The sequence below is a fragment of the Nesoenas mayeri genome (genome assembly GCF_963082525.1).
Source record: "Nesoenas mayeri genome assembly, chromosome: 4".
Lineage (NCBI taxonomy): Eukaryota > Metazoa > Chordata > Aves > Columbiformes > Columbidae > Nesoenas > Nesoenas mayeri.
This window is the reverse complement of record NC_137540.1, coordinates 44,157,348-44,170,879: the sequence shown is the minus strand read 5'-3', so window position 1 is coordinate 44,170,879 and position 13,532 is coordinate 44,157,348. Positions and strand designations below refer to the sequence as shown.

Sequence of the window (13,532 nt, the reverse complement as noted above, 5' to 3'; positions counted from 1 at the left end):
TTGTTAATGTCAGCAAGTAACAGGGGCAGTTAACTATTGATGCTTGCTTTTGTAATGCATATATAAACACTTTTTATTGTCTTGTTTGATCTCAGTTGGTGTTTTTTCATGCCTTTTTTCCCAAATGAAACAAAGTTTAATTTTGGTTTCATTCTTACCACAGAAATGAATTGCAGCTGTGGGCCTCTTACTGCAGATGGGATACGTTGTAATACTGTCATTTCTGATTATATTGCATTTATTTAACTAGTGATTGTGAGTAATGCAGCCTTTCCTTATCAAAATTGAAAGGAAACTACTGTGTGGAAGTAAAAAAGCTAATTACATTAATGGGAAGACAAAAAGATTGTACTGAAAACACCTTTTTGAAATATGCAGTAAGAATGCCTAATAAAGATGAGTCTGTTTCATGATCTTGTTCATTTTTGCTATAAGCACTGGTGTTAACATTATTTAGCTGCAAGGACACATTAATAGATATGTACTTGTTGTGTCTTTCAGAAGATTATAGCCATACAGTAAAATTATTTACAAGAACAGAAGTGAAAATGTGAAAGACTGTATGTGCAAATACAGTCCATAGTGCCTTGTGCAAAAGTGCCATTCAAAATTCTTCCATTTCAGTGTCTGTTGCATTTGATGTGCTCTCACGCTGCCTTTTTGTGTACTGGAGAGAGCATTTGTTGTGGGTCAGTTGTTCGAGATCTGTTTGGACTCTTGTGATTTTCTTCAAGATACGCTGTTGCCTAGTTGTCCTAGACTAACAGTAATTATTATAAAAATGAAAAAAATGTGCATTTCCTGCCTTTTCTCTTCTTTCTGAACATGGAACAGCTATGGGGCAGATAAGCCTGGGGATCAATAACAGGCTGTCACTAACAGGTCTGATGGATGCATACAGCCATTAACTTCTTCCCTCAAATTAATCATTAATTTATTTTAACTGTACTGCACTTTATCTCTGTGTTTGTAGTTTCACATAGAAATACGTAAAAAGTATTCTAATGAGCTACATAGTATACAGCAATGTACATTTTTTAAAATGCATTTCCACATTTTTGTAAGCTTGCAGCTTTATTGAGTAACTGTGAGTTCTTGTAGCATTCCGTGTTGTGTTTTATTAAAACCCAGTCTCATGCTGTGACTATTGCTGGTTTTGTTTTATATTAGGTAGCTACAGTCCATCCTTCTCTGCTCAGGCACACCCAGCTGCAAAGACACAGACGTACAGACCATTGTCCAAAAGCGCTTCTGACAGTAGCGCCGATGCCTTTAAGGTCTCATCCCCTTTACCACCTCCACATGTGCCACCTCCAGTACCACCACATCGTATGAGGGGAAGGTCTACACCAGAAAAGTAAGTCAGAATTTTTTCAAAAAGTGTTCTTTGTATGTATAGTAGTCCAATTACAGGATATCACAAAGGATAAAATAGCAGCTAAAGAATAATATTACTTCAAGGGACAGTCAGGTGATGAGGGGTCATCTTCATCAGCAGTGTGGGCATCATGCATGGTGCTGCCATTTCTTCAGTATTCTAAATAAGTGCTTATTCTTACAAGCAATATCACCATGAGCATTTAAGGTTTTCATTCTCATCAGCAGGATTGTCCTGCTTGTTGTGTTCCAGAACAGTCCATGCTCTAGCAGCAGCTGTCTTGAATAGTAAGTCTCTGAGTAGGAAAGGCCATTTATGGTATCCAGTAGAAAAGAGAAAGGATCTAAATGATGTTGAGGAAACTGAAGTCCAAGGAAGAGCAAAACTGTAGGACTGTAGCAGTCAACCTACATTTCCCCAGAGCTTATAAATGCTTTATATCCCCATTTTTTAAGTCTCCATTTCGGTAGACCGAGAAGGTGTTTACAAATTAAAGGGCCATTTCAGTTTTCTCGTGGTTTTCCAGCTTCAAACTTGCTGCACAAAACCAGGTTCCAGTGGTTAGAGTCTAGTCTGGGTAATGTTAATACTTAGCTTGGGAAATAAATGCTTATCCTTCTGATAGAAGCATGCAAACTCTATAGACTCTGCAGCATATCTGTAGCTACTAGCTCAAGCAAAAAGCTTTTTCTTTAGTGTTTACATTTGTGAATACTATGTTAATGTAATATTAAGTTATTATACACTTACATGTGTATGTGTATCTATGTATGTATACATTTTATATCTGGAAAGGGTAATTTTTTTTTTCATTTCTGTCTACAAGCCCACCACTCTCAGTTACACTCAAGCAACATGACAGAATTTGCTAATTTTGTCAGCTTGGACATTGTAAACATTTTTATATGTAGAAATTTAATTATATTAAGCAGTTTTGAATAATTCGCAGTTTCCATAAAATATTATGAGCAAAGAGCATACTAAGTGTTTAAAATGAAGACTTTTTGAAAAAATTGTTAGTAGTGGCAATCCAGAAGTTAATCCAACAGACAGACATATTGCAGAGGAAAATGAGGTTACTTGATGGTTACTGACTTTGGCTGCTCCTGTTGCTGAGGACATGTTGTCAAGAGGAAATTCTAGGGGTTAGAGTTGGGCTACCTTCCAAGGGCCATGATGTTTGAATTTTCTTAGCAAGTCATATAGAAGTGTAGATTTTGTTAGCAAGGCACCAAAATATGGATCAGTTTTGTGCTGGTCTATGGAGTTGTGTTAGTCATCATCCTGCGCTAGGCCAAATGCCTCGGTCGCAGAAGCTGAGGCCTGTTATAGTTCCTTTTGTCAAGCTTGAAAATACTGCTTCAGTACTGAATTTGGATGTTTGGCCTCTCCTTTTAATCTCCTGCATGATAAGACAGGCAGTGGAAATCTATGTTCTCCTGGCCAGGGGATGCCAAACGCGTTAGTTACGCTTTCCCTGCTGCTGGCAGCTATAGCTTGTCAATCTTTTCCTGCCCTTGGGAGATTCTTTTTTTAATTGCCTATAAAGCCTGAGTATTTAAAATCTCACATAAGAGGCTTAGGTCCACATGTATCCCAGTTTTATAGCTGGGAGGCAAGATACGGTTTGCATTAACATAGTCCATAAGGGATTACAGGCTAAACATTGTAAATTAAGTGAACTGAGTGTGAATCAGAATTTCAGTAGCATCCTTATTTTCTTCAGTGACCTGCAGGATAATGCAACTTGATCTGAATACTTCCATTTTCCTGTTCCTTCTCAGAAAATACAACCTTTTCTGATCTGAAGCTAATTTTTTCCTCAGTGAAAATAAACAATAGAGCCATGTACAACTACTTCCCTTGAAAAGCAGGATGTTTTATAAACAGAGGTGTCTGTGTCCCAGAAATTGCACTCACAAACATACTGCAAACAACAGCTACCCCATAGATTTTTTTTTTTAAGGCACGTGACATGCCTTATTATGTTAGGTCACATCAATCCAAACCACATCAGAAAGGCTGAATAGAACCAATAGAATTTAATCAGTGTATGCTCTTTTTTATTGTAAATACAGACAATAGCTGACAGGATTTTTTCTTTCCTTTCCCTTGGTCTCTGAGTTGTTAGTGGGTCATTTTACACAGAGCTAAATCAAAAGATGTGTGAGCTACTGTTTTCCAAATGCAGCATGAGCAGTGACTACAAAAGCTGCCATGAAAAGATAATTCTCATTGTGATAGTAGCTCGCTAACTACCCCCCAAAAATGTGTAGGGAGCTATTAAAATAACACAGCAAATTACCAAAAAAAAAAAAGAGTAGTGGAGGTTACTTTTTATTCTTTGCATAGCATTATTAACTTGAAAGTAAATTTGTAATTATAGAGAAAATTGACACATTTCTGTCCCAAAATCAGCTGCCAAATTTTTGTCTTGTTTATCTATTTGAATTTCCAAGGAAACTGGATACTGCTTACAAAGGTATTCGGGAGCAGTTCTACTACAGATCAGGATAAAGAGCATCTATTAGATTTTCGCACTTGTAAAATAATTCCTCATTTTTTTGTCTCAGAAAATTTTGTTTCTTTTTCAGTATGGACTTGGTATCATACAGCATGATGACAAAAATATCTACCACCTGCCTATATTACTATAGTGCATAAAACAAGTATAGGAAATGTGCAGTTTGAGAGAGTGTGTCATGGTATTTTGACACAGTCAATCAGGGAAGATTTTAAACTCATCTACAAGTTATAACAAAAGTGTGAGTGATCACATCTTCTGGACATCCCTAGTACTCCTCCTGCTGTACTGAATATACCTGCTGTAAACAGGTTACGATGTCACAGTGGTTGAAACATTGGGATTCTTGGCCAAACATTTCACAGCTGAAATTTGGAAAGAGAAATGGTACTGAAATGCATTTGGTTCTGCATTTTTCTCTTGCATGGAGCTGTAAAGCAGATGATGATGACAGTCAGTTAACTCAAATGCTCGTATTTGTTTTTTAGAAACGACTGGGATCCCCCTGACAGAAAGGTAGATACCCGCAAGTTCCGTTCTGAGCCAAGAAGTATTTTTGAATATGAGCCAGGAAAGTCATCAATCCTTGAACATGAAAGACCGGTAAGACACATAAGTGGCATGGATAATACAGTAAAGAGGTCTGGTGAGAGGTCATCTTTCTATTATGTACTACTGATTATAACCACTTCGATGAATATTGAAGGTTCTTTCACAAATATAATTTTGCAGTAATTTGTCTTTGTTCTTTACCAATGGTCATGTTGAAAATTTGAGTTTGGCTTTTTTGTTAGACTTAGATCTCCTGTTATTTCCAAGAAATCAAACCACCACTTGGCAAACCTAATTGATGATGAGCAGAACTATGAATTAATGGAAACTCTTTTTTCTAATTGGCATGCATGTCCAGCCCTCATTTTCAGTCGTATTAACAGCACAAATGCTATCTGATAAATTAATGCATAAAAATATTTGCATTTGAGGATGTGCCTAATTGTACACTTAAGGAGCTTGTGGTCAAATACTCATCAAGGTTGCCCAGAGAGTCTGTGGAATCTCCATTTCTGGAGGTGGTCAAGACTCACCCAGACACAGCCATGAGCAACCTGATTTAGTTAGACCTGCTTCTAGCAGGAGGTTGGACTAGATGACCTCTGGAGGTCCTGCCCAGCCTCAGTTACTCTGTGATTACTGCATGTATCCTAACAAGTGATTAGAAGTCTTTATTCCTGCGTTCTGAATAAAGACTGCAATTGTGGATTTTTTCACAAGCTTGTCTGATAAAGATAGACTTAATGCATGCAAAATGGCCATTAAAGGAAGTCTTCCCTTGCTGAAAGACACATTCACCCAGCCTTTCTTAACTTACCTCTGTGCTATCTGTCTCAATACTTATTTTAGGAAAACTGTTATGTATCAATGCCAATGTTTTATTTTCTTGGGCTTTTACTTTGAGGTTGAAATTGTTGAGGGATTCAAAGAAGGGGTTTGTGTCATCCATACTGGATTATTATTTGCTTCTGTATTACAGGCTCGTTCACATAATTAATTTTACTAATTTAAATAAATAAAGCAAATAATTGAATTCCAGAATATGTAGTATGTCAGCAGTGTGAAATACCTGCACTAGGCACATTTCCCTTGTGGTTTTGTGGTCTTTGCAGGAATAGAATTTCTGTTAGCTAGAAAGTACTAAGCTGTGTTTCTGTGAAATTAAGTTATTGCGAAACTGATGCATTTTTGGAAGAGGAGAGAAGCATTTCTAGATTAACTCCTAATAAATATTTAAATGGGATTTAGTATTAATTGTGAAGCTGAACTTAACAAATAATTTTATTTAAAAGGTGATGGCATTTGTTGTGAGCACTTTTTTTGATTGCCATGGCTGCATTATACACACTGCAGTCATTTGCCAGCCTTCCCAATGCCAAAGAATAATAGCAGATTCAAGTTAAAAAAGGAAAATTACAGTGATTTTTCAAGAATGGCCTCACTTTTCTAATAAATTACATTTTCTACTAATGTAATGTGGAAAAAAAATATGAGTTGCAGTGCTGATGATTATGATTGTAGATACATTTTTTCAATTTTAGCAAACTACTGAAATTACAAAAAAGTGAGATTTGCTGACTGTTCTCCTGAAGACTTTTTTTTAACTTGCCTTATGCATTTTATTTTTGTTGTTCTCAATTGAGAAGTTGGATTTTGAGCTTTGTTTGGTCCTTAAAATATTTTCATGCAGAAAAACCTTAGTCATGTTGTACTTACTGAGCAACATCAGTCAAGGGCAAGTTCACACTTTTCTCATCGGAAGCTTAGACTAGAATTTTAGATTTAGCTGGTGTTAATAAAAGGACAGAGTTCCTTATAGAATAAATTTTAAAAGCTGAGGAAATAATATTCATGGACAGAATGGAGAATTTTTTTTGTTGATTTATAGTTCAGGGGTATAAAAGATTGGATATCAGTAATTAATGTAGAATACAAGAGGTGAAAGTCATGCTGACACTAGTGTAATGTTATTAACTAATATAAAAACAGTTGGAGTAAGCTATGACAGTTTTATCAGTGTGGAATTGCGGCTGTTGAAAAGATGGTGTTTAGCTTTGTTTGGACTGTGTTACAAAAAGAGAAAGACTTAGTTTCACTGAAGAATTTAATATCCTTGTGTTCATTGAATGGGACGTGGGAAGTACAACTCACAACTTGTTAAATGGTGGTCAGCAAAGTAAAATGATTTTGCTGTGTGTCTAAGAAAAGCTGATATCTGGAAACTTTGTATTAGTTCCAGAGTCAGATGAAAACTTTAAATTCTTAATTGTGTCACTATTACGTGAGTTGTCTTCCATCTTGATAATTTCAAAATATTTTATTTTGAATTGTTCTGATAACACTGAAAGAAAATATTAATCAAAATACCAAATATAAAAATAAATAGTTTATTAATATTGTAAAATATGGACATTTGTAACATTTGAAGTAAAAATTCTTTCTGTACCAGTGTTGCTAAAGACAAAATAGTCAAAAGGGATTTCTCCAACACTCCAAATCTTAAATTTTTTTGCTGAAATTTACAGCTACCTTATATGATACTAAACGGGACAGAGGAGGTTTGAAAAGTCAGCGTTCCCATTATTGACATTGATACTACACTGGAATCTGTTATGATTAATGTGGAAATTAGAAACATGGAAAGAAAATAATAAAATGGCATTCAATGTAAAACTAACATTTAGTGGAAGATATTATTCAGCAAATCCTCATTCAAAAGATGTAAGAAATAATCTAAAAAAAATGACCTAGTAATAGACATTAAATGGATAGATTGGTTAAGGATAGATTATTATCTTTGCTATGGATATGAAAAGATGAGTGTAATTTCAAGTGCAGTATCATGTAGCCACCTTCTGTCATGAGACAGGAAATCAATGTTTTACTTCTCTAATTTGAATTTACAGGGGTATAAAATATCAACAACAAGGAGGGGCTTGGGACTGGTGCTTTGAGATTACAACTAAAACTCAGTGACATTAAGTTGTTGAATAGTCTTCCAAGCAATGAGGCAGCAGCTGCTTTTGTCCCATAAGATGTTTGAATTTTGTACATAAGTTGGTACATAAGTTGTACATTTGGTACATAAGTTGTTCTGAGGAACAGTGTCTCCAGTGTCTGCAAATCAATACAATGTTCTTATTTTTCTCTAATATCATCTGAACCGTATATTTGTTTCCTAAAATGGGTGTTTCCTTTCAGGTTAAATTTAATTCTAGATTTTTTTATACATGTTCAGTATACAGTTTTTCTACTGAGTTTATATACAAGAGTATTTTATGACCAGAATAAAATGAAAAACATTACTGTTTTGTCAAATAGCTTGCACTATGATGCATATCTGTTGTTTGGTGGTGGTTGTGCATTTTGTTGTTGTTGCTTGTTTGGGTTTTTGGTTTTTATCTCTGTAGTGGAAAATTTGATTTTTTTCCTTTAGAATATGCAAGTTTGATCACCTTTGATATCTCAAGCTGGTTATCAAAATATTCTAGTCAGGGTTAGTTCAGTTACTTGAGGAACACTTTGTCAATTAAAAAAACTTTCTCAGTGTGTTTTTAAGTGAAATCAGGAATTCCACATATAGGTATGTTTTGGCGTGACATTAAAAAGTATGTCTTCTGATATGGAGAGGCTAAGTCAATTTGGTAGGGGAAAAAAAAAGAAGGGCAAACTTCTTCAGAGCTGATATAAGATAAAATGCCAAAGCCAAATAGACAACAAATATCTCAGTCCATTGTTCCGAAGAGGCTTCAGGATGGTCTCTGAATTTGCAAATGCAAAATATTAATTTGACCATGCAGATATAAGAACCATTTAACTCACCAGTTTAAATGCACAGTTTTGATTATTACCTGTGAATGTCTACCTGTGTATATCAAATAAAGCACAGGCAAACCTGCATGCAACACTATAGGTGTATTTAAAAAAAAAAAACAGCATCAGTGTTCTTTTATACTTGAGTATGTTGATACAGATGCTGTGTTGATCATCTGATGAAAATGGCAAAACAAGTCAAGATACTTACTGGTCTTTAATAGTATATTTTCAGCAAGTAATAAAAATGTTGCTAGAGAACTAGGTTAAGGATAAGAGTATAGGAACATGACTTTACTGACTGACAAGTCATAAAAAGGGAATTTACCTTCTTATTGCTTTTACCCTTTAGTCAAGCAGTTCGAGAGACACTTTGTGAGAACAAGCCAAGATCAGTTCTTTTAAGTCAAAATGATGTATTCATTTAAGTCTCTTAGAAGAGGAGATAATAGAAAAAGGTCCATCAGCAAAATTGGATCTGAATGCCAAGCAAAATCAATTGCCTGTGTATTGATCTTGGTAGCACAGGGAATGCAGTTCTCCCTACACTGCCAGGCAGCAGCAAACTCACAGGCTTTAGTGCTCAGTTTCTTTTTGTTTGCTGCCCTCTGCGGTTCAAACTATAAATGAATTATGTCTGTGGGTGGTGCAAATGCAAGTGCAAAGCTTCAGAGCAGCTTCACTCCAAACCCTGCTATGGAGCACCAGCAAGTTGTTCATCACTGGCATTCACTTCCCATGCTGTTCCCAGGAATAATTCTTCCCTTACTTGAAAGGGACATTGTGAAGATAAATCTATACAATGACAGTTGGTGTCCAGATATTGCATGAACAGCTTATAGATATGTGAGGGCCAAGGTAGTTCAAAAGGGTTGTTGACCTTTCTATAGAGCAAAGTTGGCTGTCTGTTGCAGTAACATCAAAGGCAGCAAGAAAAAGTGCTGTAAGATGTTTAATTACCTGAAATGGTCAGGAGTATGGCGTTATCTCTTGCAGAAAACAGAAATAGCTGTATGTGATTGCTCTGGTGTATTGGTGACAGCTTGGCTCAGGATGAAAAAGTGTTATGTATTTAATAACCGGTATCATTCTTCATGCAGGACCCTGTCTTCTTCTTTGAGGATTGCTTTGCAGGTCACACCATAATTAGTGTCTAAATTCTGATAATTACAGTTGTGGAGGACAAATTTTAAACTCAGAAATATCTTTAACAAGAGGCTTTCATTTGTTTCAGAGATCTTTAAGCCAGCAGTTCACTGTAATTCTGTGCTGCGTGACAGCTTACGTCAAATCCTACAAAGGCGCTGGAGTTATTTAGAAAATAATTAATGTAGCCAAGTTTACGGTTGATTAGATACCCCATTGGGAGCTCTACTGTTTTGCACTGTCATGTTTTCATGCTACTTGAATAAATCCGTCAATTACTCTTCTGTTCATTGAAAAATTTTGTTAATGCAATCTTCAATTGCTCCTTATCTCTTTGGTGTGAGAATTTTCAGATGAAAACAATGTATTTCACTGTGCAAAAAAATGCTTCATTGTGTCAACAAGGCTGCGGGAGATAAAGCATTACAAAATACTGCTAAAACAAATATTATGGAATGCATAGTTTTTTGTTCCCTACTTTTGACCATAGGATTTAAAATATACCAGTTTTATTTCATATGCTGAAGTGGCTTTTTACTACAGTCATGCCTGCATGATGCATATTCTTTATCTCTGCTCACCACTCGCTTCAGTACAGCAAGATCCAGAACTAACATGCTTTGTGAGAAGACAAGGAATGACCAAAAGCAATACTTATAAAATTATGTCTTCATTGCTGATCAGATGGGCAGTTTCTTGCCTATGCTGAAGATGACAATCATTTAAACCATCTTCTTAACAAGGAACCTTTAGTAGCATTAAATATACTTAAGTATTGCAGTGATATTTACAGAAGTGGTCAAAGAGCCCTCTTAGCTTCAAAAGAGTAATTTTAAAATGTTTAATGTCTTCCAGTCATTGGAAGAACAGCAACAAAAAGAAAGATATTAAAGCTACCAGTCAATGACAGCTCTTGAACAAGAATATTCTCATTCTTAAATACCATCTTCATTCTTTGATATTATTCCATTCTTTTCCCCATATATGTTTTGTGTATGTGTGTGTTTGTTGTTAAGGTGACATGGCATTTCTAGCACTTTGCTCAGTGTGTGCCTTTTCCTTCCCTTTTCCTTCACAACTGCTCCAGACTGATCGCATAAACCCAGATGACTTAGATTTAGAAAACGAACCCTGGTATAAATTCTTTTCAGAACTGGAGTTTGGACGTCCGGTAAGTGAGGACAGAATATTAATATTTAAACATTAGGAAAATTACTTTTATAATGAGGAATTTGCAAATTACCAAATTCAGCAAAAATATGCCAGTAAAGTTAATATGTTGGGGCTTTTTTGAGAAAGGTCAATAAAGTTACCTCAGGCATATAACTATTATTTTTCAAGTGGACCCTTAAGTTGCTAAAGTAGTGGCTTTAATAGCTTTAATACAGACTACATATTAGACAAATAGTAGAGTATAAAAATTCAGAGAGCAAGACAAATTGTATATTAAACAGGGATGTTTACTAGTCTCCCTACGTCTTTTGCATTTGGCTGGATTGTTTTTGAACAATCTTTCAGAACAGAAAAACGTGTCAGTTTGCATTAGAGATGCTAAGCTACAAATCATGTAGTTTACCTGAAGGAAAGTGGCTAAATTTAAATGCATGCAGCCATATAAAAATTGCTTATAGCAGTAAATACTGGTCTTTTTCTCTCTATTATATGCATACATTCAGAATGAATATTTTGCACCTGAACACAGAGATACAGGTTTGCTTTGTTTTCAAGCTGGACACATGCTTGAACAAAGAGACCAGTTCTGCTCCAATTTTCACAAACAGCCACATCCAAAAAAAAAAGGACTCAGGCAAACAGATGCTACCTTAGTCCTACTGCAAACATTTATGTTTAAAATTATAAACCTAAAAAGCTCCATTTGGTTGAAACACCTACATGTCAGAGATACCTCAGTTTTCCACCTTTGGTTGCCTAGGCACTCTCAATTTTTCTGCAAACACCACAGGCTTAATTGGATGTGAGCACCAAAGGTTGTTCATGTATTTCATACAAGGATAAAATAGTGTAGCTGTCCTCAAACGAAGACTGAGCTCGAGGTCTCCCTTGCTGCCTGTACAGTGCCTTAATGACAAGGTTGGAGATGCACCTGCTCTTGCTTCTGCACACACCCTCTCTCTGGCTCAAATTCTTTCCTATGCACTCTAACATCTTTAGGAAAAATGATGACAAATGTCTTCATTGCAGAAGAATGTCTAACCCAGTGGTTACAGCATTTTCCAGACAGGTGGAAAACATGCATTCAGATCTCCTCAGAAAAGGGGGGAAGTAAACACAAGCATTCCCTCAATCTGGTTAAGTATTCGCATAGCTTCCCAGGACCCTGGGCAGCTTGAGGAAAAATACCAAAAGCACCTGCTGACAGGCAGGAAATCCCAAATAGGCATGGCATTTGAGCCAGAGAGCATCAGGATTTAAAACATTCCCATTCTTATCTTTCCCTGTTAGCCTGCAATTCATTGAAGCCCCCTCAGCATGATAATTACTGGCATGTCATGCTATGTGAGGAGAGCCTGAGCACTTTTCAGAAGGCCATGGGGGTGCTCTGGGAACCAGGTACCTTCATCCCTTTTTGTAGCCATAGCCAAAATCAGAACTTCCAGCTACCTCAGTGAGAGCAGAAGAGAAAGCAAACCACATACATTTTTTTAAAACTTTAATTTTTAAATCATAATTTTAAATAATTTTAAAATATTACCCATTGAACACCACCTGAAAATTTAAAAAAAGAAAAAATGTATCTGGGTTTAATTTATTGTCCAGTGATCTATAATATATTACATTTTATTAATTACCTTTTATCTCCTTTTATCTAGCCATTCAAGCTGTTTTGTCATTCCTTCCTCTAGGTGGGCAGAAACAGTCCAGATACATTCTTCTGATGAATTATATGTCAACAATATTTTACTGATAATGATAACTTGAGAGTAGTGTTTCCTGTAAGATAAAGTAAATTGAGATTTCCCCAGCAGAACATAACTCTGATGCTTTACACTCTTCTGTCTCATCAGTATTAAAACCCACTAGTATTGGTTCAACTATTCCAGTTGTAAATTTTACCAGCTAAAGTTACTAACGTTTCATTAAGATGCTTATAATTTAAAAAATATTGTAACACATTCTTCCTTCCATTCTACCTATGTGTGTCACTCTTCGTATCTGACATTGTCAACACTTAGTTTCTAACTGTGTCACCTTCTCCACATGTTTCATTCCTTGCTGCCATTGATTCTGCTCCATTTCACCTCTGCACTTCTGATTTTATGATGCAGCCACCTAAAAAGCTTTTGGACTATGTTCGAGACAGTTCTTCTGGTGTTTCCAATGAGGTAAATGAATGATTCTTGTTCAGATGATTGTCTTGGGAAGAGGGGTTGGACTGCTCATTTATGTCTTCAGTTTGTTAAACTGTGGCGGTTTCCTTCTCATAGCTATGCGGCGTTTCTAATTCGCAATCATTGTATCTTTGTCTTCATATCTTTTCAGATCACTAGTGCATTTGGATGTTGATCTTAGTATCCTAGGAACTGTGAGTCCTTATCCCCAAAATGTCTCAGAGATTAACACTCAGAATTACACAACAGCCCATATGCCTCTAACTCTTTGATAAATTCCCACTTCTTCAGAGTTGGGCAAGTGCATTACTTTCAGACAGACACAACCAATGCATCAGCACAGTAGTGTTTTTTAATTAAAATATCAGACTGCAAATTCTGTATGTCAAGTGAAAGCCTTTGTGGCTAAGCTATCATTTCTCCAATTAAGTATTTATGAGTAAGGTTGCTAAAGAGGAAATACAGCAATTAGTTATCCTGTTATAAATTTATGACTGCAGGATTGACAGTCACTGTCATTACTCCAAATAAAACGCATGAAGGTCAGGTAGTGGGCTGTCACTGCCCTACTCTGAGTGGGAGAGATTCAGGCTGTCATTTCTTCTCCCCTCCCTCCCTCCCCATTTTTAAAGGGTTAGGGCCAAAGTCAGTGAATCCTGTAATGGCAGCTTTACTTCATATGGTGGCTTTACTTCATTCATGTTTGTGATTTCACTCTCATCTTCCGTAGTCTCTACAAAAATTAATGCAAATCATAGCCTTAAATTGT

General features: G+C 36.1%; 1 protein-coding gene across 1 annotated transcript in view; it reads left to right on the top strand.

Moving 5' to 3' along the window:
* The window catches only part of SORBS2 (sorbin and SH3 domain containing 2), a gene marked incomplete at both ends in the record, with an annotated part of 69,979 nt that overhangs the window by 25,019 nt on the left and 31,428 nt on the right, over positions 1-13,532 (top strand). Inside the window, 4 exons of the mRNA XM_080343848.1 lie at positions 1,171-1,357; positions 4,391-4,505; positions 10,501-10,584; positions 12,701-12,757. Coding sequence (XP_080199974.1) covers positions 1,171-1,357; positions 4,391-4,505; positions 10,501-10,584; positions 12,701-12,757 — 443 coding nt within the window. The remainder of the gene's footprint in view (positions 1-1,170; positions 1,358-4,390; positions 4,506-10,500; positions 10,585-12,700; positions 12,758-13,532) is intronic.